General features: G+C 40.6%; 1 protein-coding gene across 10 annotated transcripts in view; it reads right to left on the reverse strand.

Annotated features, from left to right (window-relative positions):
• Positions 1-23,761, reverse strand: part of FREM1 (FRAS1 related extracellular matrix 1) — a 100,878-nt gene that overhangs the window by 72,336 nt on the left and 4,781 nt on the right. For 9 of the 10 annotated variants that reach the window (XR_012645657.1, XR_012645658.1, XM_074994916.1 and 6 more), the window contains 9 exons: positions 19,775-20,273; positions 15,039-15,133; positions 11,974-12,275; positions 11,514-11,710; positions 10,040-10,363; positions 7,124-7,232; positions 4,273-4,404; positions 3,010-3,354; positions 1,699-1,841 (listed from right to left, as the gene is read on the reverse strand). Coding sequence is in view for 8 of the 10 variants with exons in the window: in XM_074994916.1 (XP_074851017.1) it covers positions 1,699-1,841; positions 3,010-3,354; positions 4,273-4,404; positions 7,124-7,232; positions 10,040-10,363; positions 11,514-11,710; positions 11,974-12,275; positions 15,039-15,133; positions 19,775-20,005 (1,878 nt within the window). In the remaining 2 variants the exon portion in view is untranslated. Of the gene's footprint in view, positions 1-1,698; positions 1,842-3,009; positions 3,355-4,272; positions 4,405-7,123; positions 7,233-10,039; positions 10,364-11,513; positions 11,728-11,973; positions 12,276-15,038; positions 15,134-19,774; positions 20,274-23,761 lie in introns of those variants that run through there. The other variant, XM_074994917.1, reaches the window with a different exon arrangement.

Below are 23,761 nucleotides of genomic sequence, written 5' to 3' on the forward strand. Positions count from 1 at the left end.
TGGGCAGCCATTAGGGTTGTTAGGGTGAAGGAGGACAGAGCTGTATGGTGCAGTCTGGGCAACACTGAGTGTTGGTTTTGCCCAACTCTGCCCCTTCTACCTGATGCCCAGAGATCTAGCAGTTCTGTCACACACACATACCCTCTGCTTATTCTGTCTTGTTACTTGTTTGAGGACCTTACAGTTAGAACTGGTTAATACTCAGAATTTCTGGTTCATGGGAAATTTTGATATTTCAAAAGCTCTTTTCATTCTTATTTGGAAGTAAAATGAATATTTCTGAAATTTCCTGCAGACCAAGGACAGAAGCCAAAATATTTCGACCAGTAGAAAGCAGCAGCAGCCCTTAATGATTTCATATATTCTGTTATTTTATTACTATGACATTTTCATGAAATAATGTACAAATAATAAAAATGAAGTAAAAAGCCTTTTTAAAAACTCATACATTTTTAAAATTCTGAAGTGAAAATTTGGAAATCAGAAATGAAATTCCAAAATAATTTTTTTAAGCAAATAACTCTTCTGCAAGAATTAAAAAGGCTCATATTTTTCAAAATGCTTCAATTTAGATAAAAGTGGCACTTTTCAGCAAAAACCACATTTTGAAGAAAAAAAATTCTGACCAACTCTATTTACAGTTCACATTGTTTAGCTATTTCAAGATTGTGCATAAGCCCTGGGTGTCAAATATTCAGGAGAGACAAGAGGGCACCAAATCTATTTTTTTAAACATCCAAAAATAACTTCCAGACTAATCTATAAAATATAACAGCACTGTACAGGAGTGTAAGTTTTAAATCCACAAATCTTGGCAGTGTGTCTCTAAAATCAAAGAAATATTAATTTCAGTCAGCTCAGTCTTGAGGTGGTATAAATGGCGTGAGCCTATTGACATTAAAGAGTTTACTGCCAGCTAGTACTAGCTGAGGATCTAGCCCTTAAAATGAACTTGCCTCTTGATGTTAACGTTCGATACTCTCCATAAATTTCTTTGAGAACTGACAGTATTTTTCCATCACACAAAGATTAAAGAAAATAGGATTGATGAGTTATGAAAAAAGGGAGAACTGGATCTGAATGTGGTCTGAAGAATTTTGTTATTGGTAATAATGTGCATGTGAAAAAAGATCCAGCTTGTTTTTCACATCCTAGGCTGAACTTTTAGGACTGAGAGTTAGAAAGAGGAAAAAACACAAGTGTAAGAGTGTGACAGGGAGGCCAGGTAAGGCAGGGGTTAAATAAGGCCTGTTGGCCCTATCAGCCCCACCCTGGTTCACCTGCGCCAGTGTCAGGCCTGGAGGGGTTTCAAAGGAAGGAAGCCAGCCCAGTTCGGGGCTGACCCGCCAAGAGGCGGGAGCTGGCTCTGAGGCAGCAGGCCCCAAGCCAGAGCCACCACCTGGTCATCGGCCACCAGAGGGCGCAGCCCAGGACCCTCGCCCAGGCACTGAGGGGAGTGGGGAGCCTCCTCCACAAGGGAATCCCTCTCTCGCCAAAGGGGGAATTAGATTCTCGGGGCCATGCCCCAAACTTCACCCAGAGACTCTTGAGTGGGGCTGAAGACCCACCCAACAGGCCCTGGCTAGGGGGCGCAGTCCCTAGGCCACCTGGTCCCAGGTGCAAACCACTCACACAAGGTTTTCAACAATCCAATGTTGATGTTGTGACGTTTACTCCACACTTTGCTAGAAATCCTACCTGTGGCTCTGACAAATTGGGAGGGTCATGGCTATCACACAGGACAAACTCAAATGAATCTTCAAATATTTCTCCTCCAAAGTGGCGGTAGTAAATTAGTCCATTAAATAGATCTCTCTGAAGGAAGATAGTGACAGGATACCCTGTAGAATCAAAGAATAAAGAAAACACATTTCATAGAACTGTTTATCATTTTAATTGCTAGTAAAAATTAATCTCATTTTTATCCTCATAAGGGACTTGTTATACTGTTTCTCATCTTTATCCAATGCAGCTACTGAAAAAAGTTAAAAACTCCTTTATAAGCACCAAATTTTCTATACCCCCAGAAGAGACACTGGAGCTGGGTAGCATGGCACTGTCCTCCCTAGACCAGTACCACCATGGCTGCCACAGATGGCCCGAGTAACCTCTCAGACCTCTGCACTGAGCCCCCTGCCCTGTGCCCCCAAACCCTGCCCTGATTCTTCCCACCAACCCCTGACCTTAGCCCCACCATATACCCACCCCCCATCCTACACTCCCCCACACCGTACCATGAGCACACAACTCCTGCCCTCACTCCTGCAACCCCACTTCCTGTTCTGAGTCCTCAACCCTCCCACCTAATCTGAGCCCCCCACATACCCAACCACTGGGCCTGAGCCACCCACCCTCTGCCCTCACTCCAGGACTTTCTTCCCCCTGCCCTGAGTACCACCAACCCTTCCAAACTCTGCCCTCACTTCTTCCTGCCTTGAGCCCTGCAGACACACCCAACTCCTACCCTATAAATCATTTACACATACCATGTACACTTTCCTTTTAGTTGTTTTTTTTAAAAACAACACATTACTACAGTTAAGGACCCAATGCTAGGCTCATCTACTAGTAATAGTGATAATAATGTAAGTGCAACCCTAGTGACAGCTCTGAAGTCCAGTGATGAGTGAAGAAAAGGTGAATTTAAACAACAAGAAGAAAAAAAAGACTATTTAACAAATCTAGCAAAGGGATTCTGTGTTCAGGTATGGAGTAAAAGAACGCCCTCCACACTCTCCATTTAACATCATCAGTACCATACTCTAACTTTAAGCTTGCTAGGAAACTTCTCAGCAAGAAAGTCTCTTGACCACCCGACTTTCTTTAGACAAAAAGATTACAGCAAAAAATGCTCTTGGATTGAAGTGATTCTGGGTTAAATTCAGCTCTTGGTTACACAGATGTAAATCCAAAATTCAGCTCAAAGGATTTACACCAAAGTAATCATGAGCACAGTCAGGCCCCCATAAACGAAAGAAAGTTCATCCTGCTGTGGATTTCTTAGATTACCTATAAGGTTTGGCCCTGGTTTCTTCATGATTTCTCCAGCCTGTGGTGGCTTAGTAATATTAAAGAGTATGTAGTCATCACTGGAGTCCATGTCAGAAGCTCGAAGCATGGAGCCCTGGATCAGAATGGTCTGCCCTTCAGACAGAGCAATTCCAACATTGCTGATAAGGAAAGGGGGGCTGTCATCTTTAGGCAGGATATTGATTGGAAGCTTATGGCGAATACTGTGGTGACCATCAAAGATCCTAAATACCACAAAATCCTTTGTAGAGTCACTGTCATCATGGTGGTAGCGAACAACCCCAGCCTTAAGGTCAGAGACCGTGAACATGAATCCTTTCCCTCCTGTCAAAACAAAGAAAGATGTTTCATGGATGTGCAGCTCAGCTTCACTATGGATCTTAATAATGTGGGAAATACATGTCTGAGGTAGAAAAATTCAATCAACACCACTTTAAAACAGCCTCTGTGATTTTCCTCTTTTCTCTTAATGTTTACTTTACTGTCTTACACAGGCATATTTAGATATTTATATTTGTGCACATCTGAAAATTCAACCGTATTTTTCAAAAAGTTTAATGGCTTTGCTTTTATTTGAACAACAGGGATAAATTTCTTTTATTTAAACAGTTTCCCAAACAACACAGCATCGTGCGAGCGCATAAATACCAGAAAGTAAAGCTGACAATTACAATGACAGGGAAACAGAGCAGTCTCATTTCATTGTCAAGCCAATTAAATTATAAAAAATATCATAAACAGCAACACTGCTTGCAATCAAAATCTTTGTAACCAGATAGGCACAAAGAGCTAAAGCAATTGAACGCTATCAGTTAGCCACTTATGAAGGATTTTCTTTGTTTACCGGATTTTTTTATAATATTATATGTAAGGTCAACAAAGGGAATAAACTTAATTGTTTATTCAATAAAAGTGAAGTTTGGGCCTATTCATCAACCTTTTCCACAGGGGAGCTCAATCCATATGGGATTTGGATCCAGACTAGTCATGGGTTTGTGTTTCTAATGTATTTTGCAAAAGTGAAAAACACCTTCAGTTCTGCTCTTTTCTACAAACAGCATAGACCAGTACAACAGAAGCTTTGGGGCTCATTCACCCTCCAGGGACATCGGTTTTACACTGGCATAATTCATATTGATTTCAATGGGAATTAGGGGCCTAACTACTTTTGTGCATTCCTCCTGTAGTGGATCAAATGCAAAAATTTGTAATCAAATCCTTAAAGAGGGAATGGCAATTTACCTCTGACAGTGAGCCGTCCATGCTGTAAGCCATTGATTGTGACCAAGCGAACAGCCCTGATGTTGTCATTGTCCACTATTTGAAACTGTAGCCATGTGATTGGTCGGGACTGCCCTTCCAAGAGATCAAGACCTGCAAAAACCAAAGAATAGCTTCAACAGAGTGTGTTTATAACTGGAGGACATTTAAGGCTATAAAGTATATTTATGGCAGTGTTTTGTGCAAAAGGTCAGGAGAAAAAACAAATTAAATTCCATCCACATAATTGCATGCAAATAGGCATTTCAAAAGTAACCTCAAGCTCTACTATAAGCTCTCATTCCAAGCACCTTCCTCTTAGTAAATGGTCCTGAGATGTTTGCTATAAAGGAACAATACAGTCTGGTTGCCAGTTATCTAACAGATCAACTTCCTGCCTAGGTACTTTCCTGACAATAAATCAGCTAAGTTGTTCCTGTTGAGACTTCATAGCCTTGAACGTCTGGGAGATGGGAAACTGGAGTTAGTATATTGTCTTTTGTTCTGGTACTCACTTACTTCGTCAATGCACTAGTGCTCTAAGTTGATTGGTCTTCAAGGTACAATGGATGGCCCAAATTTTTACTTAAGCACATATTTCAGGTTGGATTAGATAAATGGGGCACTTTTCTTTAAGGGCATGTTGGAGACCGTACTTCTCAATATTTCTTTGTTTTGTGGCAACACTGCCGCTACTGTTATCTTCACGTGATACAGAGGAGTTGGACACTGATGCCATTTATCTCAGAGGTCAGATTCACCTCTTGATTTCAAGAGAGTAGCAGTGGTGTGCATTTGGTCCAGGGTGTGTTTTCAGGTTATATTCTTGCAGTGTAAATGTACCCAGGGGGCTTTGTGACTAATCCACAATGACATAAATAAATTAGCGTTTATCAAAACAGCAGATAAGGCTGGATAAGCCACACAACAACTCTCGACACCACCCTTCTCTGTCCCTCTCCAACAGAATTTATTGGCCTGATGTAAGACCCAGATCATCCCTTACTATAGCCTTTCAATAAATAACACCCAGGTAAGCCAGAAGATACTTGAGCCTACACCATAGATTTGAAGGCCAAAAGGGACCATCATGCTCAGCTAGTCTGACCTCCTGTACAACAGACCATAGCATTTTTCCAAGTGATTCTTGTATCAAGCCTGGAAATTCTGGTCAAATTGGAGCACATATTTTCGAAAGACATCCAATCACAATTTTCAGACTTAAAATTACAGAGGATCCACCATAACCCTCAGTAAGAAGTTCTGATGGTTAAGTATGCTCTCAGTCGAAAAATGTACTTTATTTCTTGTTTGAATTTTTCTAGCTTCAGCTTCCAAACACAGACTCTTGTCACATACTTTTCTGCTGGATTACAGAGCTATTTAATATCAGAGGAGTGAAGTTCCTCAGGGATTGGCCTCAGGACCAAGCTTATTTAATATTATTTTAATATTTTTTATTATTGAACTTGCGAAAAAAAGTCAGAGTATGCTAATAAAATCTGCAGCTGACAAAAAGTTGGGAACTATTGCCAATATGGAGGAGGATCACAACCTCACACAAGAAGACCTGGACAACTTTGTAAACTGGAGTAATAAAAATGGCCATGCATTTAGGGCCAAACTACGAGAAATATTGCAATAAGCTGGGGACATATCAGTTGGACGAGAAAAAGGTGGGTGTTCTGGTTGATCCCAGGATAATTTTGAGCTGCTAATACATTGTGGCCGTGAAAAAGGCTAATGCTGTCTGAGGATGTCAGTAGGTGTTTCCAGTAGAGAAAGGAAAGTGCTTGTGCCATTATACAAGGCACTGGTGAGACCTCACCTGCAATAAAGTGTGCAGTTTTGGTCTCCTGTGTTTAAAAAGATGAATTCAAACTGCCCAAGGTACAGAGAAGAGATACTAGGATGATCCTAGGAATGGAAAACTTACTTTAGCTTGTTTAGCCTAACCAAAAGGCAGCCGAGGAGAGAAATGATTGCCCTCTGTAAATACATCAGAGGGTTAAATACCTAATGAGTGGAGAAGAGTTCTCTAAGTGGCCATATGGACACAAGAATAAGTGGATATAAACTGGCCATGAACAAGTTTAAGCTTGAATTAGATGAAGGTTTTTAACCAGCAGAGGAAGTTCTGGAACAATCTTTCAAAAAGAACAGTGGGGCTAATATATTTTTTGGCTCTAAGACTGATCTGGATAATGGTGGGGATAGTATGATGCTTGCAAGAGCATGACCTGCAACTGCTAGAAGCAAATATCTCAAGCAAATAGTAATGGGACACTAGATGGGGAGAGCTCTGAGTTACTATAGAGAACTGTGCATTATTCAGTCACCCTCCAATCTTCTTTTCCTAGCCCTCTTTCTATTACTTTATCCCTTAATTCTCTGTAGTCCCTAAATATGATTCTCTAAATGTGAGCCTCCCATCACAACTCCTTGGGGCTTTTCTGAGTTGTTAATCATCACTTACTAATTATCTTCTGCCACTTTTAAAAAAAATCCGTTCTCACCTATTTTGTTTCTCATGTAATTCCCTTTGCTCCTTGTATATTGATCTGTGCAATCATGCTTTCCAGCTGTTCATTCCTAAAGATTATGTCATAGGCAGAACATCTTCATTTTCTCACACCCCCAATTTTCCCTTCTAGCTCCTATGACTCGGTCACCCCAAAACAGAGAAGGGGAAACAAATAAACACACTCTCTTATACATCCCTGAACTTTGGGCTGCTCAGACTGTAGATCTGCACTAGAACTTTGTAACTTTAACCCAACTCTACAGAAAAGTTCATTTTGTAGTAAATTCACTCAATGAATTTCAATCTAACCTGTATTCCATGAAACCCGAGGAGCATTTGTATCTGTTGTTCTGATGGAGATATGCACAGTGATTGGTGAACTCCTTTCAAAGTAAAAGTCATGAACCTCCAACTCCATCTGTCATATAAAAGGACATACCAATGGTTGAAAACACAGGTTGAAATACCTTTTCTATGTGCATACAAAGTATATGCAGCAGGAAGATAACTGAAATATAATGCTCTATAGCTGTCAAGAGATTCTGATATTATAACTAAAAGAGTAAATCTAAAGTGATTCAGGATGTCATTAGACCCTGCCTCCCCTAGTTTTCTGTACCATCTTATAATTCTATTTTCCTATGTTGTGTTCTTTACAGTTAATGTGGGGAAAATAAGATTAATTATAGTCGTAAGTTTATATAAAGTAACTGGAAAAAGACATACAATTTAATTTGCACTAAGGCAGGCTATGCTTACACAAGGGTTTTGCAAGAGCAAAATAAAGCTTTGGGGGTACAGTTTCTTGCTCAGCTGCTGCTTTGTAAGTCTGTCAAAAGCAATATGGTAAATAAAAGCATGAGAAAATAAGCTACATGAGGTACAAAAATAATTTAAAAAAACCAAACTCTTCCCAGGAATTTGCAAAGATGTGCCTATTGGGCAGATATTTACTTACATTTTCTTCAGGCAGCTGTTATTACAAACTGAGCTCCTGTCAGGGTCTCATGACCATGCTGAACTAAAATAAACAGACCCTATCTGTCCAGTGGGATCAGAGTCAGGTACTTGCAACCACCTACTGAGATCTCTTTCTTGACTTGTTCTCAAATTGCTTCTGAAAATATATAATTTCTATCCTCCCTCACATCTTCTGCTTCCTTTCTTCCTCCCACAGCTATTAATGTACTATTCTTTAATGCCATATTTATGTAACACTCAACACTACAAAATATTTATATCAAGAACACCACATCAAAGATGACGTCATACAAAAATAAGTAAAACTTGGTGGAACACAGCTACACACGGCTATAGCATTGGAAATGAGGTGTAATTAAAGTATGCAAGATATGTCTAATCTCAGCCTCACACCTTGGCATTCCTGATAAGATTAGATTGAATACAGGTCTACACTTCACTGAAAAGCTGCAGCAGTGGTGTGGCCACTCCTCTGTAGCGCTTCAGAGAAGATGCTATTGTGTCAAGAGAAGAGATACTCCTAAAGCATACTCCTGGGTCTGCAACTGAAATAGCAAGAGCAGCCATTTTTTTCAGTTACAAATCCAGTTACAAAATCAATACTTCGAGCTGCAATGCACATGAATATGAGACAGTCCTTACTAAGTGTCACACTGTACTTCTTGTCACCCCTATTTTAAGACCAGCACACACACAATGATTTGTACCAGTTAGAAAGTTGTCACCCCCATCTACAGACTTTGCCCACCTCAGCCTCCAAATCTGTCCTCCTGTCCCCAAGCTTTACCCCCATCCTGCAAACCTGCCCCCATCCCTCAACTTAATCCCTACCAGCCCCAAACCCACCCACCCCATCCCCAAGATCCCCTCTGAGCCCCAAACCTGCCTGCCCTCCCCCAAGCTTAACTCCCATCAGCCCCAAACCTGCCCCCCTGCATCCTCAGGATTTAACCTGCCTGAGATGATAAGCTCTCCACACTGCTCCTCCACAGCCACTGCCTCCCTCCGCTGCTCCCCCCCCCGCCGCCTCCTTGGCAGTGCAGCTCTGGCAGTGCACACTCAGCCATCCCTCCCCCCCAGTTCTCCTGCAGCCTTAGAGTTCTGCTTCATGCAGTGCATAGGTGGATCCCTGCACTGCCGGCTTCCTCTTTCAGGGCTCCCTGCCTCCATGGACTCCACTTGCGGCTCTGGAGAGTGCTGCCGCTTAAACAGAAAAACTAAATCCAGTTTTAATGGCAGGCTTTGTTTAATCAGCGGCAGCCTCCAGAGCCACCTGAGGCGTCAGTGGCAGCAGAGCTTGGAGCAGCAAGTGGCTCCTTAAGGAGCCGCAGGTTGCCAACCCCTGGCATAGTTAATCCATCTCAGCAGGAGATGGTATTAAGTCAATAGCTAAAGTCATCCTGTTAATATAGTACTGCCTACACCAACAGTTAAGTCAGTGTGACTGAATTTCCCGGGGCTCTGGATTTCTGACACTGCTGAGCAATGTAGTTATCTGATGTAAATGTGTTGTGTAGGCTTACCTTATATAAGTAGTGAACTGCAAAAGAACGCCTGGTTTGTGCTGAACTGGAGGCAAACTGATGGCTCAGAATGAGTGACACACACACACACCCCATGACGACGTACAGCTGAGTAGTATACTCAGCAGATAGTAACTGTACCATTTAAGATTCAAAAGCAATAATCAAATAAACACAGGGCTTGAGTCTGATCTCACATCAAACAACACTTGCACTGGAGTCAGTGGAGTTACAAGATGTAAGACATATAAATGAGATCAGAACCAAGCCTATTGTCGGGACATGCCACTAGTTCACAGAAAGGATTTTCAGTCGATAGACAGAGAATGTGGATCTTGTCCCACCAGGTGTAAGAAAGCATGAAAAATGTCTGTTGGGAAGTTCAAATGATGTAACTTGGGCAGGGACCTAGAGAAATAAGATCCCTTAAGTGAGATATTTTGGTAAGTCATGGTTGAGCATTTCAGTAGATGGAGGAGACATTTTAGTGGGTTTACTTTTGTTCAGCAGGGTCACAAAATTCTCTTTTATGGGAGTCCCACCAGTTATATCAGCAGCCTTCAAAGAAAACTATAATTAATGTGAAACTTTGTGAGGTATATGTCATATTAACAAAAAATCATTTTCCTCATGGATACCTCTTAGAAATGAACACATCCATCTGTAACTTACTGAAAGCTAGAGGCAAAAAAATAAGAGGCTCCCTACATCCTATTGTTACCTCATAATTCCTCCTCTCTGTGTGGCTGGTGTTTGGAGGCTGATATGCTATCAGCATCTCACTGAGATCTTTCCATGTAAAGGAGATGATAGGCTTGGTATGGTCTAACAGATGAGTGACGTAACCTTGTGAGGGTAGCTTGGTAATGTTGAACACCAGCAGGGATTTGGGTGTTTCACTATCTTCAGCATCCACTGTTGTTGTTGTTATAGGGCTCAAAATAAACTGGTCCACCTCCAGGATGAACGTAGACATGGAGGCAGCTCTGGGGATTTGGTTGGGAATGGCACCTTTGATTCGGATAGGGAGCCATGCATGCTCTGTCTGCGAAAAGAAAAAATGTCAGGGCAAAACACAGTACAAATAAGATTTTATTATATTCAGCATATTGTATACCTAAAGTTCAGCACTTGTTCATTTCCTTTGTTGAACTGGGTCGTAAAGAACTAACCCATGTTTTTCAACCTTTTCTATGTTGGATTCCCCCTGCCATTTTATGGGAAGGGCAAGATAATCATGATCCCCACACTGAGAACCTATGAACTATTAAGGAGCTGCTTTGCCTTGTCCCCCTTGAAGCTTCAAGTCATGCCAGGATTGGAGGAGAGTTAAAAAGGAAGAAAACTCCACTCAGATGATGGCAGTCCTGGGTAGCTACTAAGCTGTTGATCTCCCCTGTTTCCCCAAGAGAGGTCTGCCAGCCCACTGAGCCTCTGCTCTTGCAGAGAGAACACAGGTCCCCTGGGCTAAGAAGTGGGAAGAGACTGAGAGTTATACTGGAGACCCAGTGGACTTTGGGTTAGATTGTGACATTCCCAAGGCCCTGTGAAGTGAGAGAGATCAACAGCCTGACTGAAGCGGTTTCCAGATTTCTTTCTTTTACTTTATACTTTTATTTAGCTTTGTTTGCCATCTATGGACTGTTTGTTTCACCTGTGACCCAGAGAGGGGAAGAAACAGCCAGCAGGTCTGGCTGGAGAATAGAATACAGGCTCCTTGAGACTCACATGCTCCACAGCAACTGCAGGGGTATGGGGATATGCTCCCTGTTTAGCTCCATCTTGAGATCCTGAGGGCCTGAATTACTGTCTACTTTTGAAAATCTGGTCTTAAGTGATTTGGTGAGGGGAGTCACATTATTAGTCAATAGCAGGGCCAATAACAGAAGCCTTGAGTCCCATACTTTAGCCACTACACAAGCTCTCACTATGAGCTTATTACACAAAGACTTTCAGCTACTGATAATGCTTGTGATGTTGTACATAATCATTGTTCCCATTCCTCACCATCCCATGCCTTCCCTATACACCCTCTGTTTTATATTCAGCAGTTGCTTCAGCATGGGGCTCAAATGTGACGCCATATACTTCAATAGATTTATGACAAGCATTAATTTGGCCTGCTGTCTACTCACACAAATACAGTCATGAACATGACAGAATGCCATAAGCCACACAGCTATATAAAATGCTACCTTATGCAAAGTTTTGCTTCTGCTGTCTGTGAGGTCCAGCCTGATAGGGATATAATCAATGTTGGGTGAAGGAGGGTCAAGATGCTGGTATCTAATTCCCATCAACAAAAATTCCTCACAGCTCATGATGGTGTTCTCAATCATCTTCAATTCGGGAACACAGTTTCCACTGCCACATCTTTGGCTGGTTCTGTGCTCTGTAATCCAATAGAAGCTGTAGTAAAACATTTGATTACACTATAAACTTGATAAACAGTACAGAAAAGCTTAACCAATGTAGCTCAGCTAAAAGTGCCATTTTATCCCTAATGTCCTCCTCCTCCTCTCTTTCTGACTGTTAGCTGCTTCACCACATCCATTTTATCTACCAGATATTAGCAATGTGTTGAAAGGAAACTGTTGTGGCAAGTATTCTGTCCTCTCTCTGTGCAATTGTGAAAACAATTAAAGCATGGCATACTGGATCTGGGGAAGAAGCTATGAGGTTGATCTCCACGAGGCTCTTCTTGCTGAGTTTCTTCAATGACAAGTTGGCCATGAGCTGGCAGACCAGTTTCTAACGAGGTCAGTCTGATGGAGCACTCCAGGTTTGTCCTCTTGTCATAGTCAAAAGTTAGTATATTCTTGTCAATAACCCTGGACAGTCCATAAAATTCCGGGACCTCCAGGTCAGTGGAGCTCATTTTGATGATGTTACAATCTGGCTCAAGTATTTGTACCTGAAGGATGAATGTTTCTGTGAAAGTTTCAGTTTCCGTAAATCTGTCAAAGATAAAACATAATTAGTTATATGTCATTCCAAATTTCTCCATTACCTACGAAGTCAGCATTATACTCAATTCTGAAATGTCCCATTTTTGCAAATCTCCTTGTCACCTCATAACTACATGATCAAGTTCTATGACCCCGGTAGTGATGCAGAGGCCTTTCTCCTGACTCACCCTAGTAGTAAGGGCATTGACTTGGAGATAGAGTTATTTCCATGGACTCATCCTAAATCAGGTAATTCCTTTTCATTTGAATGCAGGACAATAAAGGATATGGTTGTCTCCTCAGGCAAATAGAATTTAAAGTAAGAAGAAAGGTGTATTTCAGGAAACAACAGTGGGAATAATCAAGCTCAGAGAATTATATGGCTGGTGCCATGTAAGTAAGCTCTGAAGGTGTTCCCAGAAACACGTGTGAATTTGCACCCTCTCCATTGTGTGTGTACTATGCTAGAGAAAACAGTGTATGAATGCTACTTATTTACATACCACCATCTCCAGGACACTGACAATGCATGACACTGCTTCAGATTTACAACAACTGAAGCTTATCAGTGCGTTCCCATCTTGATTATTTCAACTTCTTTCTCTGAGGCATCTCTAAATCTCACATCCCAAGACTCTAGTAGGTGCTGAACATTGCAACCTACCTTTTCGCATGTATAAAAAATGTGATTATGCCACTTTCATTGTCAGACCTCACTGATGTGCTATTCATTTCAGGATCCAGTTCAAAATTGTTCTTCTCATTTTGTAAAATTTCCCAGGAACTTGTTCCACCTATCTCATGGACCTGATTTCTTTCTCCATTGCCCACACCTACATCCCTATTCTAGTTTCTTCCTCTTCCAATACTGGCTTCTGCTCTATTGCTTCACAAAGCCTTGCTGCTGATGATCCATGAATTTTCTTTGTAGCTCTTGCCATCTGGCTGTGCTTTTCTTTACCTCCTCTGTGCTTGTTAATGAGATCAGTCAGAAACACTGTATACATACCTCTTTGATCTGTCTTCTTCTTCTTCTGAATCGTGTGATCCACCATTACAATGTTTGCATGTTTATGAAAGTTAGTTGTGCAGGTCACATGTGATAAATATCACACCTTTAAACACCAAAATGGACAGAGGACTCTAAAAAGCTCAAATCTCAGGGAGAAGGCCAGTGAAGGTCACCCAAGGAAGAGAAAGTAACAAGCAAAGACAGGTAGTAAGAGATAGAGCCTACAATGAACCCTGACATGCTACATATTCCATCAAGGGAAACATTCTGTCCCTCCATCCCTCATTCTGCACACTGTAATCCACTCCTGTTCCTATATGTTATTTCTAAGGTGCATGAACAAGAAGGACCATCCAATGGCTAGAGAACTAGGATCTTGGAAGGTTCTGCTGTGCTGCAGACTTCCTGTTTGACCTTTGTAAAGTCACTTAGCCTCTCTGGACTTCAGTTCTTCTTCTGTCAAATGGAGTTCATACTACTGAACTATCTCGTGGGGATGCTGCGAGGATAGACATTAAAAATTTGTGTTGCCCCAATATCATCTTATATGAGAACCTACGTGCCATAAATAGACAAAATATGGTAGAGTGAGAGCACGCAAGTTTGATGTATTTTTTTTTCAAATAAAGCAAATTATTTATAGCCTCAGTGTAAAGGACAGGGCTAGATCTATTGCACATGGCCTGAAACTGAACAGCTGTTAAAGAAGAAAGGGACTGCTCTAATTTATACCAGAAATTATTTCAGATCATGATACAGCAGAATCGCCTGGGTATAAACTTTCAAGACAATATGTTTTTGTTTTCCATCCAGAAAACAATATCTAAAGAGGGATAAGGAAATTTATTTATGTCTTGATTTTCATCTCCTTGCTAGCATTGAATAGTATCTTACTCCACAAGAAAGTCCACTGAAATCAAAGGAACTACTTGTGGAGGAAAGAGCTGCTCAAGGGGAAAGTGGAGGAACATAATCTGGCCTTTAATCTCTGTGTAGTACTTTAAGAATGTGATGCAATTTGTAAGTACTGTTGTCAGAATTAAGAGTAACAAGAAGAATCAGTTTCCGTAGAATACAAATATCTCAGTGTTTAGTAATGTCAACAAATACATTATCAGTGTGTTTCCTGTATATATTTTAACAGTCAAAACTATATATCACAGCATGGTCATGTCTACACTACCCAAAAACTTCGAAATGGCCACGCAAATGGCCATTTCAACATTTACTAATGAAGCGCTGAAATACATATTCAGTGCCTCATTAGCATGCAGGTGGCCGCGGCGCTTCAAAATTGACACGGCTCGCCGCTGAGCGGCTCATCCAGACGGGGCTCCTTTTCGAAAGGACCCCGGCTACTTCGAAGTCTCCTCATTCCTATCTGCTCATAGGAATAAGGGGACTTTGAAGTAGCCGGGTTCCTTTTGAAAACAAGCCCCGTCTGGACAAGCCATGTGGCGGCGAGCCATGTCAATTTCGAAGCGCCACGGCCGTCCGCATGCTAATGAGGCACTGAATATGTATTTCAGCACTTCATTAGTAAACGTCGAAATGGCCATTTGCGTGGCCATTTCAAAGTTTTTGGCTAGTGTAGACATAGCCCATGGGTTATTGGTTAATGATGCCTGGGTTAATGTAAGTAGCTACTGCAGTTATAAATAGAGGAAATTTTATTTTCCTGAAAAATTGACTGTTTTTTCTTTATGAAAGGCTGTTGTTTTACTAGTGATGATAATACAGAATGCTTCAGTGCTGCTTACCTGTACAGCCGAAGCATGACCATGTCTTCATCTAAAATTGGACAACCACTATGGGTATACTTGACTTCATTAGGAAGGAAATGACAGTCAAATACCTATTGAGGTGAAGAGAATAGATAAGTAAATGTAGTCAAGAATGTCAGGCTCCAGAGTTGCCTCGTTCAGTTCTCCTCTAATTGTCAGAGACCTGCTGTCAGACCAAAGCAGCTTTTTAATCTGTAGTTTGTTTGTACAACACAGGATTCACACTTTTGTTGTGCAACATGTATCAGGCTAGCAACATCCTGAACAAACTTCACTGAATAAAAGTTAAGAGTAAGTGAATTAAGGTTACTATCTTTATACATCATTGTATTAGAAATGCAAAATTTTAGATGAAATTATACAGAAGATAATATTAATGCAACCTCTAGAAGGTACAGTATTTGGAACATCCAGTGTCTTTTGTGAACAAAAAGCATGAAGTAATTTTCTTAGGAAATATCTTGGGGTGAAGTAATGCAAGTTCTCCCTTCCCAAGCTGGATGTTTGAAGATACCCATTGTGGAGGTGCTACCAGTTCTGAAAACTCCATCTCAAAAACCTGCAAACTGTATTAAGTGTGAATTAAGTGTGTTGTAAGCATGATGCACTTGAAATGAAACTATGATGAAATGGTATTCCCAATAACTCCCCTTGGGTGGAAGGTTGGAGGATTGCTCCTGCAAGAATCCATGTCAGGATCGGTGGTCATTCTGTTAAGCTCATTAGCATGCATATAGGTTCATTTATTATTTTTAATATGCCTTGTCTGCAATTTTTGTAATGTCAGCAAATGCCTTAGTGTGTTTCTTGTATATCTCATGCAGGAGGAACCGTGTTGTTTTTATAACAGTAGCAATTATATCTGTTAACCATTTCTAAAGGAAATGCAAACAGGTGTCCTCAGGCAACCTGTCTCTGCTGGGAAATCCACAGTGAAGACAGGAACTGGAAATACACCAGTCAGAAGGGAGGGACATAGTTGTTCCCATGCAGAAAGGCAATGGCTGGGGAACCAGAAGCTTGGAAGTGAGAGTCCTGGATGGACCATTGAAAAGAAATGCAATTGCAGTTGCTATGAAATGTGGTCAATTTAACAAAAGAAGCACAGACATATTGGGCACAAAAGGGCTGCTGACATTCTACTATTTTAAAAAGTATAAATACAAGTTAGTTTCAGTCAAAGCAGCATGCACTTAAGTTCCATTATCAACATGCTTGAATGTTTTCCGAGATAGTAATTAATTAATTTGTGCATCTACTCAAATGCTTTGCTGAACTAATGCCTGATGTGAAGACATAAAGCTGCATATCACCAGTGTATCTATCACAGGAGGCAATTCTGTCCTGAAAACTAGGCCTCCCATAATCAAAAGCAGCACTTTTAGCATTCAGCAATAGGTCAAACCTTAGATCACAGAATAGAATAGCAGGAGGAAAATACCGCCTTTTGTTTCTTTCAGTAAATTCCACAAAACTATAATTTACATTATGAAAGCATTTACATTGCACCAGGCTGTCAACCTTTCAAAATGCCATGTGAATTTCTGCTGCATATTGTTCTTGCAGACTTGAAGCTGGGTAGTAGCTCTAAGTTGTTGTTGGGGCTCTTCACATTATGTCCCTGACTTCAGTTTTCATACCTGGTCAGAGAATAACATTAGTCTAGTAACTAAAGAGTTAATTTGGTCTCCAAGTAAATACAGGGGAGTTCAGATAGACTTCACTGGTTACAGTATCCTGGAAATAATCAATCCAGATTCATTGTTGCAACAAATGTTTTACCCTTTTACTAGAGTGGGGCTTGGAAGGTATTGTGAGAAATGCTCTGGTTAAGTATTGTTTGAATCTACTGTTCTTTTGAACAGCTCTTTGATGTCTTTGAAAAACGAAGAAGCCTTCAAATATGTGCCTTGTGATTTTTTTCCAATGTGTAATATTGAGGTGAAGATCTTTATCTGTCTTCACTGGCCTGTTTTCCTTTTAGTGATGACTTTGGTTAACATACTAAATTAATCAGTGTTGTGAAACACATGTTCTTTTTATGAAAAGAAATGGCATGCAAATATTATTATAATTAGTGAACTAGAAAGTGTTAGTTGAAGTTCTCAAATCTTGATGTTAAGAAAGAATACCCAGCTGAAGTTACAACCATTTGCCTAAACAACAAATATGCACAGTGCATAATTTTTAAAATCCCTTTCTGCATGCTAGCTCTCCACAGTTTAGCGCTGTACATTGAGTCAACATCTCAGCTGGCGCAAATCAGTGTAGCTCCTTCAACATCCATGGCATTATGAGAGTCTGAGAACCCAGTTTTCATCATACGTCTCCGGTTTTAGGCTGTATGATCCACCAGACGATAAGGTTTATCTTATGAATAAATATTTTTACAAGACAACATTAGTTCTTGTTCTTAACTGATAGCAAAGGAGATTTAAAAAAAATGAAGGCCCTTTCCACACAGGCCTCTTACCACTGATAGACAGTGATTATAAAATAAAGGCACAATCTGCTTTGCCAAAAGAAACATCTGTTTTACGTTTCCTAATATGTTTTCTTTTTATATGAACAGGCAACTGTAATTGTCCATAAATTTCCTAAGTAAAACCAAGGAGAGCTAAATCTTTTCCTAATTACTGTCTAGCTTTGTTTTTTCCACTTCAACTGCTTTTCAATTATAATTTATAATTAAATTGTCACACATTCCTAGAACATTACACACTTTAATGACAGTAAACCATATCAGACTAGAGACAGTTTCTGACTGCAGAATTTCCTGGTTGACCGAGCATGTGCAGCACCAACCAGGGACCAGCATGTTTCTAGCCCTGATGCAGGAGTGACATCTGCCTGAGTCTGCAGGCAGCCTCTCATAAAAGGATTAAAAATCTAGAGAGTCAAGCAATCAGCTGTGTGGCTCCAAAGCCAATAGCAAAGTAGAGCAGGTCCCTTGGCACTAGACTAGAGGGCCTGATGCTGCTGCTGCAGCTCTAGGGTGCCACCCTGCTGCCTATTGATGAGGAAGGTCACCATCACTAGTCCAAGTGGGTGCCCTCCCAACTGCTCTAGATGCTGGGGGATTGCAGAGGAAGGCTCCTTGATTTGGTTGTTGCCTCCTACAAGTAGTCAAGGTAGAATGAGGACCCACCACCATCTCAATGGGGCAAAAAGTTTTATGAGTAGGGCCCTGGTCACTGAAGGAAGAGGAGGAGGTGACGATGAGAAGTCAGATGCTGGCTCTGCTTTCCAGGTGTTCCTGGAGAAGTGGTTCCTCTCTAGTGCTTGGCACTATTCAGGGTAGAGCTGCAGCTCAGGTTGCATTATGTTGCCTTCATTCCCTGCAACGTATGGATTCAGGCAGTCCCAGAGTAAGTTACAACATCTTCAGGGTTTCTGTAACTTTCAACAAGCTGCCTGTTCCCCAGGAAGCCACTCCAGCCCTGGGGATTCACTAGAGAATAGAGGAGTCTTGGTTGGCCATTCTCCTCTTTTCTCTTACCCATGCCCCTAGCATCAAAGGATCCAAAAGTGTGGGGAGGCGGGGCGATGAGTAGAGGACGAGAGAAGGAATAAAGAAGCTAATGCAGGATATCTGTACCACATGGGGATTTTCCTGAGCAGTTAAACCAATTCTACAACTGCTTTGAGTCACCAGAGTATTGACTGAAGAAGCTGTAGTGGGAGCAGGATATAGGGGAATAATACCCCAGCCCCACTACTCCAGCCTTCTCCCTTTGCCCTTGTTTGTGCACGCATAGGCTCCTAGAGGAAAAAAAGTAACTCAAACTTTTGGTGCAGTTTAGATAAGCAACTCTGGTGTGAAAAAATTGTTATCCAGACCACAGATACTTCCAGAAAGCAATTTTCTCTCGGTAGTTTGACACATCTGCTTGCAAAATCAGGAAGCAAGGAGATTATACGTATATTAAAGTTAATCCTACCCTTTCAAATTATGGTGGGAAATAAGGTTTGATTATGGTTTGTTTTGTGTTTATTCATCCTTTATTGGTGCCAGTTTGTCCAGGCTTATTACTAACAAGAGCTTCTTTCTAAAAATCTCGCATGGTGGAGTTTACCAGAAAGCTTAGATGAAAGGTGATACATGAAGTACACTTTGATGTTGCTACATATTAGAGATTTAAAGAGAAAACAAAATCCTTTTATATACTTCCCATCTGTTACTAATCTTGTCATTGAGAAGCAGAACAAACAACACTGCATGCAATGCGCTTAATGTATGTGATTATTATTTTTAATAGCTCCCCATGTGGTTACTGTGTGTGACTAAGATGTAAAGAGTTTTAACCTTCTAGACATTACCCTGGGGACACTGGTTATTCCTACTGAACACAAACAAGCAGCTGGTAGACTACATGCTGACTCCTAACAGAAAGTTTTGAAAGACCTGCTCATTGAGTTCATCACAGTGGAAACCAGATACTGGTCAACTTCTCCTTCACATGAAGGTTTTACCGTATTCATGAAAAAAATATTTTCAGCACCAGGGAAATAATTCTCATCCAACCAGCTATTTTAATGAAAAATTAAATTTAATTTACAAAGGCAATGTAATACTATATCTGTTAATTACTATCTCACTCTTTTAGATGACTGTTCCTTACAAAAAATTATTTCACGTCAATAAGATGCACAGACATATACACACACAAAACCAAGAACCAACAGTGCAGTAAAATTCTGGTTCCAAATACCTGTGGAGTTAGTTTTCCAACCCTCTGTGTTATTGGCTCATTAGTCACAACTTCCACTTTGCAAGTATCTTTCTCTCTCGGGATGGAAAACTGCAGGTCATCTTCTGACAGGAAGACAGACTGGCCTTTTATCACTTTCATCCCAAGATTGACGCTGATAAAGGAGGAGCAGACGCATCTCAGGATAACAGCAAGCAGTGGAAATAAACAGCTGTTCTCAAAGAGCTTCATATTATTAGGGAAATCCAGTTCCCTTCAACTAGTAAAAGTCCTGAACAAAAGAGGTCTTCTCTTTCTTCTCCCACAGAGCGTCACCATATAATCCAGGGGAACAACTTTAGTCACAGGCAATAAAGTGCTGTATGTTTTCTATTAAGGTTTGCCTTTGTGATTGAAATGTGGACAAGGGCACCTTTCAAGGTGCTTTAATAAAATTTGTTGCTCAATTGCGACAAAAATGATGTATGTGCGTTCAGGGTGCTTTAAATGTGTGCTAATCCTGCAAAAAATAGAAGAAAAAAATGGCATGAAGCAGCGAATATCTATTAGAAAGGCAGGCAAAGAAATCTTTCATCAGTCCACAACCATAGTTCATGACAAACAGTAAAACAACTTGCCCTCTGGGCAACATTAAGTGCGGTGGGAAAAAAAATGAACTATTTAAAAATGGCACCCTCTCACGCAAGTCACTTACATGAATTCCAAATTGTTCTCACTGACTTCAAGTGTATGCACACTGAATCTGGAGTATGTGTAGAATACTATATTCAACTACTTTTTACCTCTGTTAGCACTGTACAGCCATCACAGCTATCAGAGACTGAGGCTACATCTACACTACGATAAAAATTCAATTTTATTAAATTTGATTTTATAACGCTGTGTTTTATCAATGTGATTTTGACTATCCTCACCTCCCTATGAAGTTGAGTTAGTTCTGCCACATGGAATTGATGAACACCAGCTGTTTCAGCAGTGCATTGTGGTAACCTATCCCACAGTTCCATCAGCCCTGAGGCATTCTAGGTTTTTTTGCTGGTGCAGTGTGGGGGAAAAAATGCTCCACGTCGTTGTGGGTATGTGATGTCTTATTCCCACATTGCATTGCCCTCATTCCCCTCCCATAGAAAGCAAACAGCCATTTCAAGTAGTAATGCTTGTGTGCAGGAGGAGGTTTAATCAGAATTGGGGAATTTTTGCCCATTACCTCTGGAAAATATGAGAGACTGGAGTGACTCTTCTCTGAGAGGGTGGGGACAGAGCATATGGGGAGGGGATGGGGTAGGAGGCGTCTTCTCTTTGAAATGCTTTATGACAGACATATTGCCCTGTTGTCATTGTCTGTTATAGATTGGTTTTAACTCATACTGCCACTACCCTTACAACAGTGCACACATACACATTCACTCCATATGCCACTGCCATTGTCTCCTTTGTCTGTTCCAGTTAATAGCGTCTCTCAGCTTTTAAGAATGCTAGCCTTGTTTTTTCAGTCACTTATATGCTTATTCACTTATAGGGTAGAAGGGATCCTTTCCATCACAGTTAAGCAGGAAAATGAAGCTATCAAAGCCAGAGCTTTGACATTGACATTCTCCATTCAGAATAAGGCCAGTTTTAAATCTGTGAATTATTACTGAGAGTCATTCAAGTAATCAGTGGATAAAATCATCTCAAAGCAAGATGGTTTGTCACAAACCAGCAGGAGCCCAAAGAGTATTTGGAAACAGTCTGATCCTTTTAAAAAAAATGTGTGCTATTCTTAAATGCTACCAGGTGTCACTTGGCTAGAAATACCCATCCCAGACTCTACAAAAGGGTAGTGAAAATTCTTTCTAAACATGTACGTTATAGGAACTTAGTAAGGCCTAACCTTCCCCTCAGATCCATCTGTGCAACTCTCCCTGACGTCTGTAAGAGCCCAGCACCTGTTCTGGGGGAAGAATTTGGCACAAAAATGTCTTAAATCCCTTTGCACAATCAAATGGCAGGATTTAAGAAAGTCTGTAAATAACTACTATGTGCTTTAAAAGAAACTAGGAAATATTTCTGCATGTGCTTACTTATTTAGACCTTGTAAATGATACATAAATATTTGGGCATTCCATGTGCCTGGTTCTAATGACAGCTAATCTCGTGTAATTCTGGACTAACTCCATTGACTTCAGTGGGCTTGTACTGTTAAAACCACCATAATAAATTGGCCCAATGGCTTCCAGTTACAGCACAGAATACCCTTTAATTGCTGGAGGCTGAAATTAGTGGGAGTTTTTTCTTGATTTCAATAGGAGCTGCATCAGGCCATAAGAGCTGCACTTTGTGTGTGACAAAGTCTCTGGGTGCCTGGGAGTTCTCACTTAGAAGCTGCATTTGTAAAGAAAGTGAGTGAGTGTGGAGAGGGTGTCTAGTGTGGGGTGGAAGCACGATTGGTTTATCTGTAATGAACAACATTAAAAAAATGCGTAGAAAAATACATACTGGAAATAAAGAAATTAAAAAATGAAATAAGTCCTAAAATTCCTTCAGGAAAGAAACTGATTATTACACTAGTTGAAACTTGGCCATGGGCAAAAACAGGGACTTAGAGCTGCTAAATTATGTAGCTGTCACCTTAGAACATGCAATTAACACAAGCACAGTTCTGGCCAGTTGTTGTTTAATATTCTAGTCCCATTCACCACAAAACACAGATTACAGGCCACACAGAAACCAGATACTTAGTATAGTTTTATCATTGTATTTTGTGATGTTAAGAAACAATACCCCTCTTCTTTCCTTTTTCTAATAGCTCCTGCATGGTCTTCTGTATGTTATTTGACAAAGCTAAAATCAAAGGACAATAGCTATTTCAGTGCATGATACTTTACTCATTCTTTCTCAGCAATTTTTTTTCTCAATCAGGGAAATCATCCCTAAGACAGAAAACTGTATCAGATATATCCAAGTCTTCCTTGTCTACCTCGACAGTGCCACTCTGATCTAGATCACAGAAAAGAGATATAGAAAGGACCTGCCCTTTTTTGCACTATAGCTTATCGTGCAACAAGAGAACATTATATATACAAATACCAGAGAGGTAGCCATGTTAGTCTGTATCTTCAAAAACAACAAGAAGTCCTGTGGCACCTTATAGACTAACAGATATTTTAGAGAATAAGTTTTCATAGGCAAAGACCCATTTTGTCCCAAAATTGCCGCCCACATCTAAGAAGTACGTACATTGTCTTGAAACAGTTTTCAAGATAACAGGTGTGCTATTCTGGCATCCATGTACACCTCATCACAGGAGGACTTCAGAGATGCCTTGAAATAGGGCTTTATTTTGGCATGTGGCACTGTTTAGACAGCGCCACATACTGAAATAGCCTATTTCAAAATCTACTCTAAGTAAGCTTATTTTGAGGTTAAGGCACTGTGTAGACATAGCTTCAGTAGGAAGCGCCTGTTATTTCTGATTTCTTGTGTTCCTTGTGTTTATGAGACTGACTACAAGCAAAGAGATTTTCCTTTTAATTCTCTGAATGAGTATCATCAGTAGACGGCTGGGTTATGCCAACACGCAACACAAAAAATCAACGAGTCCTTATGTTTCATTCACATTTAATTTGGTTTATGTTCCCTGATTTACTCCATTTACTAAAACCACACTCTGAACATAATCCATGTGCATACAAATGTCCCTCACCTAGAAAACCTACACTATTTGCAGATCAAACTGAACTTGTTTTCTAGCATAGCTTGATTTTGGGCCTCTCCAAAGGCATAGTGCCAATAATACTCCATTGTACTTACTTGGATTTGTTTCTTTTATAATGCCTGGGGAGGGGGGCAAACCCATTTCAATTAAAGTCTCTCACTCTCTTCATGTTTAATGAAGTTAGAGGTACAGCAGCTGCTCTTAAGTACTTGCCATTTTCCCTGAGATAAACACATATCGTTGCTTCATTGTCTGCAGAACTCCCTTCCCCTACCAATTACTGTAGGCAT

This window comes from Carettochelys insculpta, chromosome 5 (genome assembly GCF_033958435.1).
Source record: "Carettochelys insculpta isolate YL-2023 chromosome 5, ASM3395843v1, whole genome shotgun sequence".
Taxonomy (NCBI): domain Eukaryota; kingdom Metazoa; phylum Chordata; order Testudines; family Carettochelyidae; genus Carettochelys; species Carettochelys insculpta.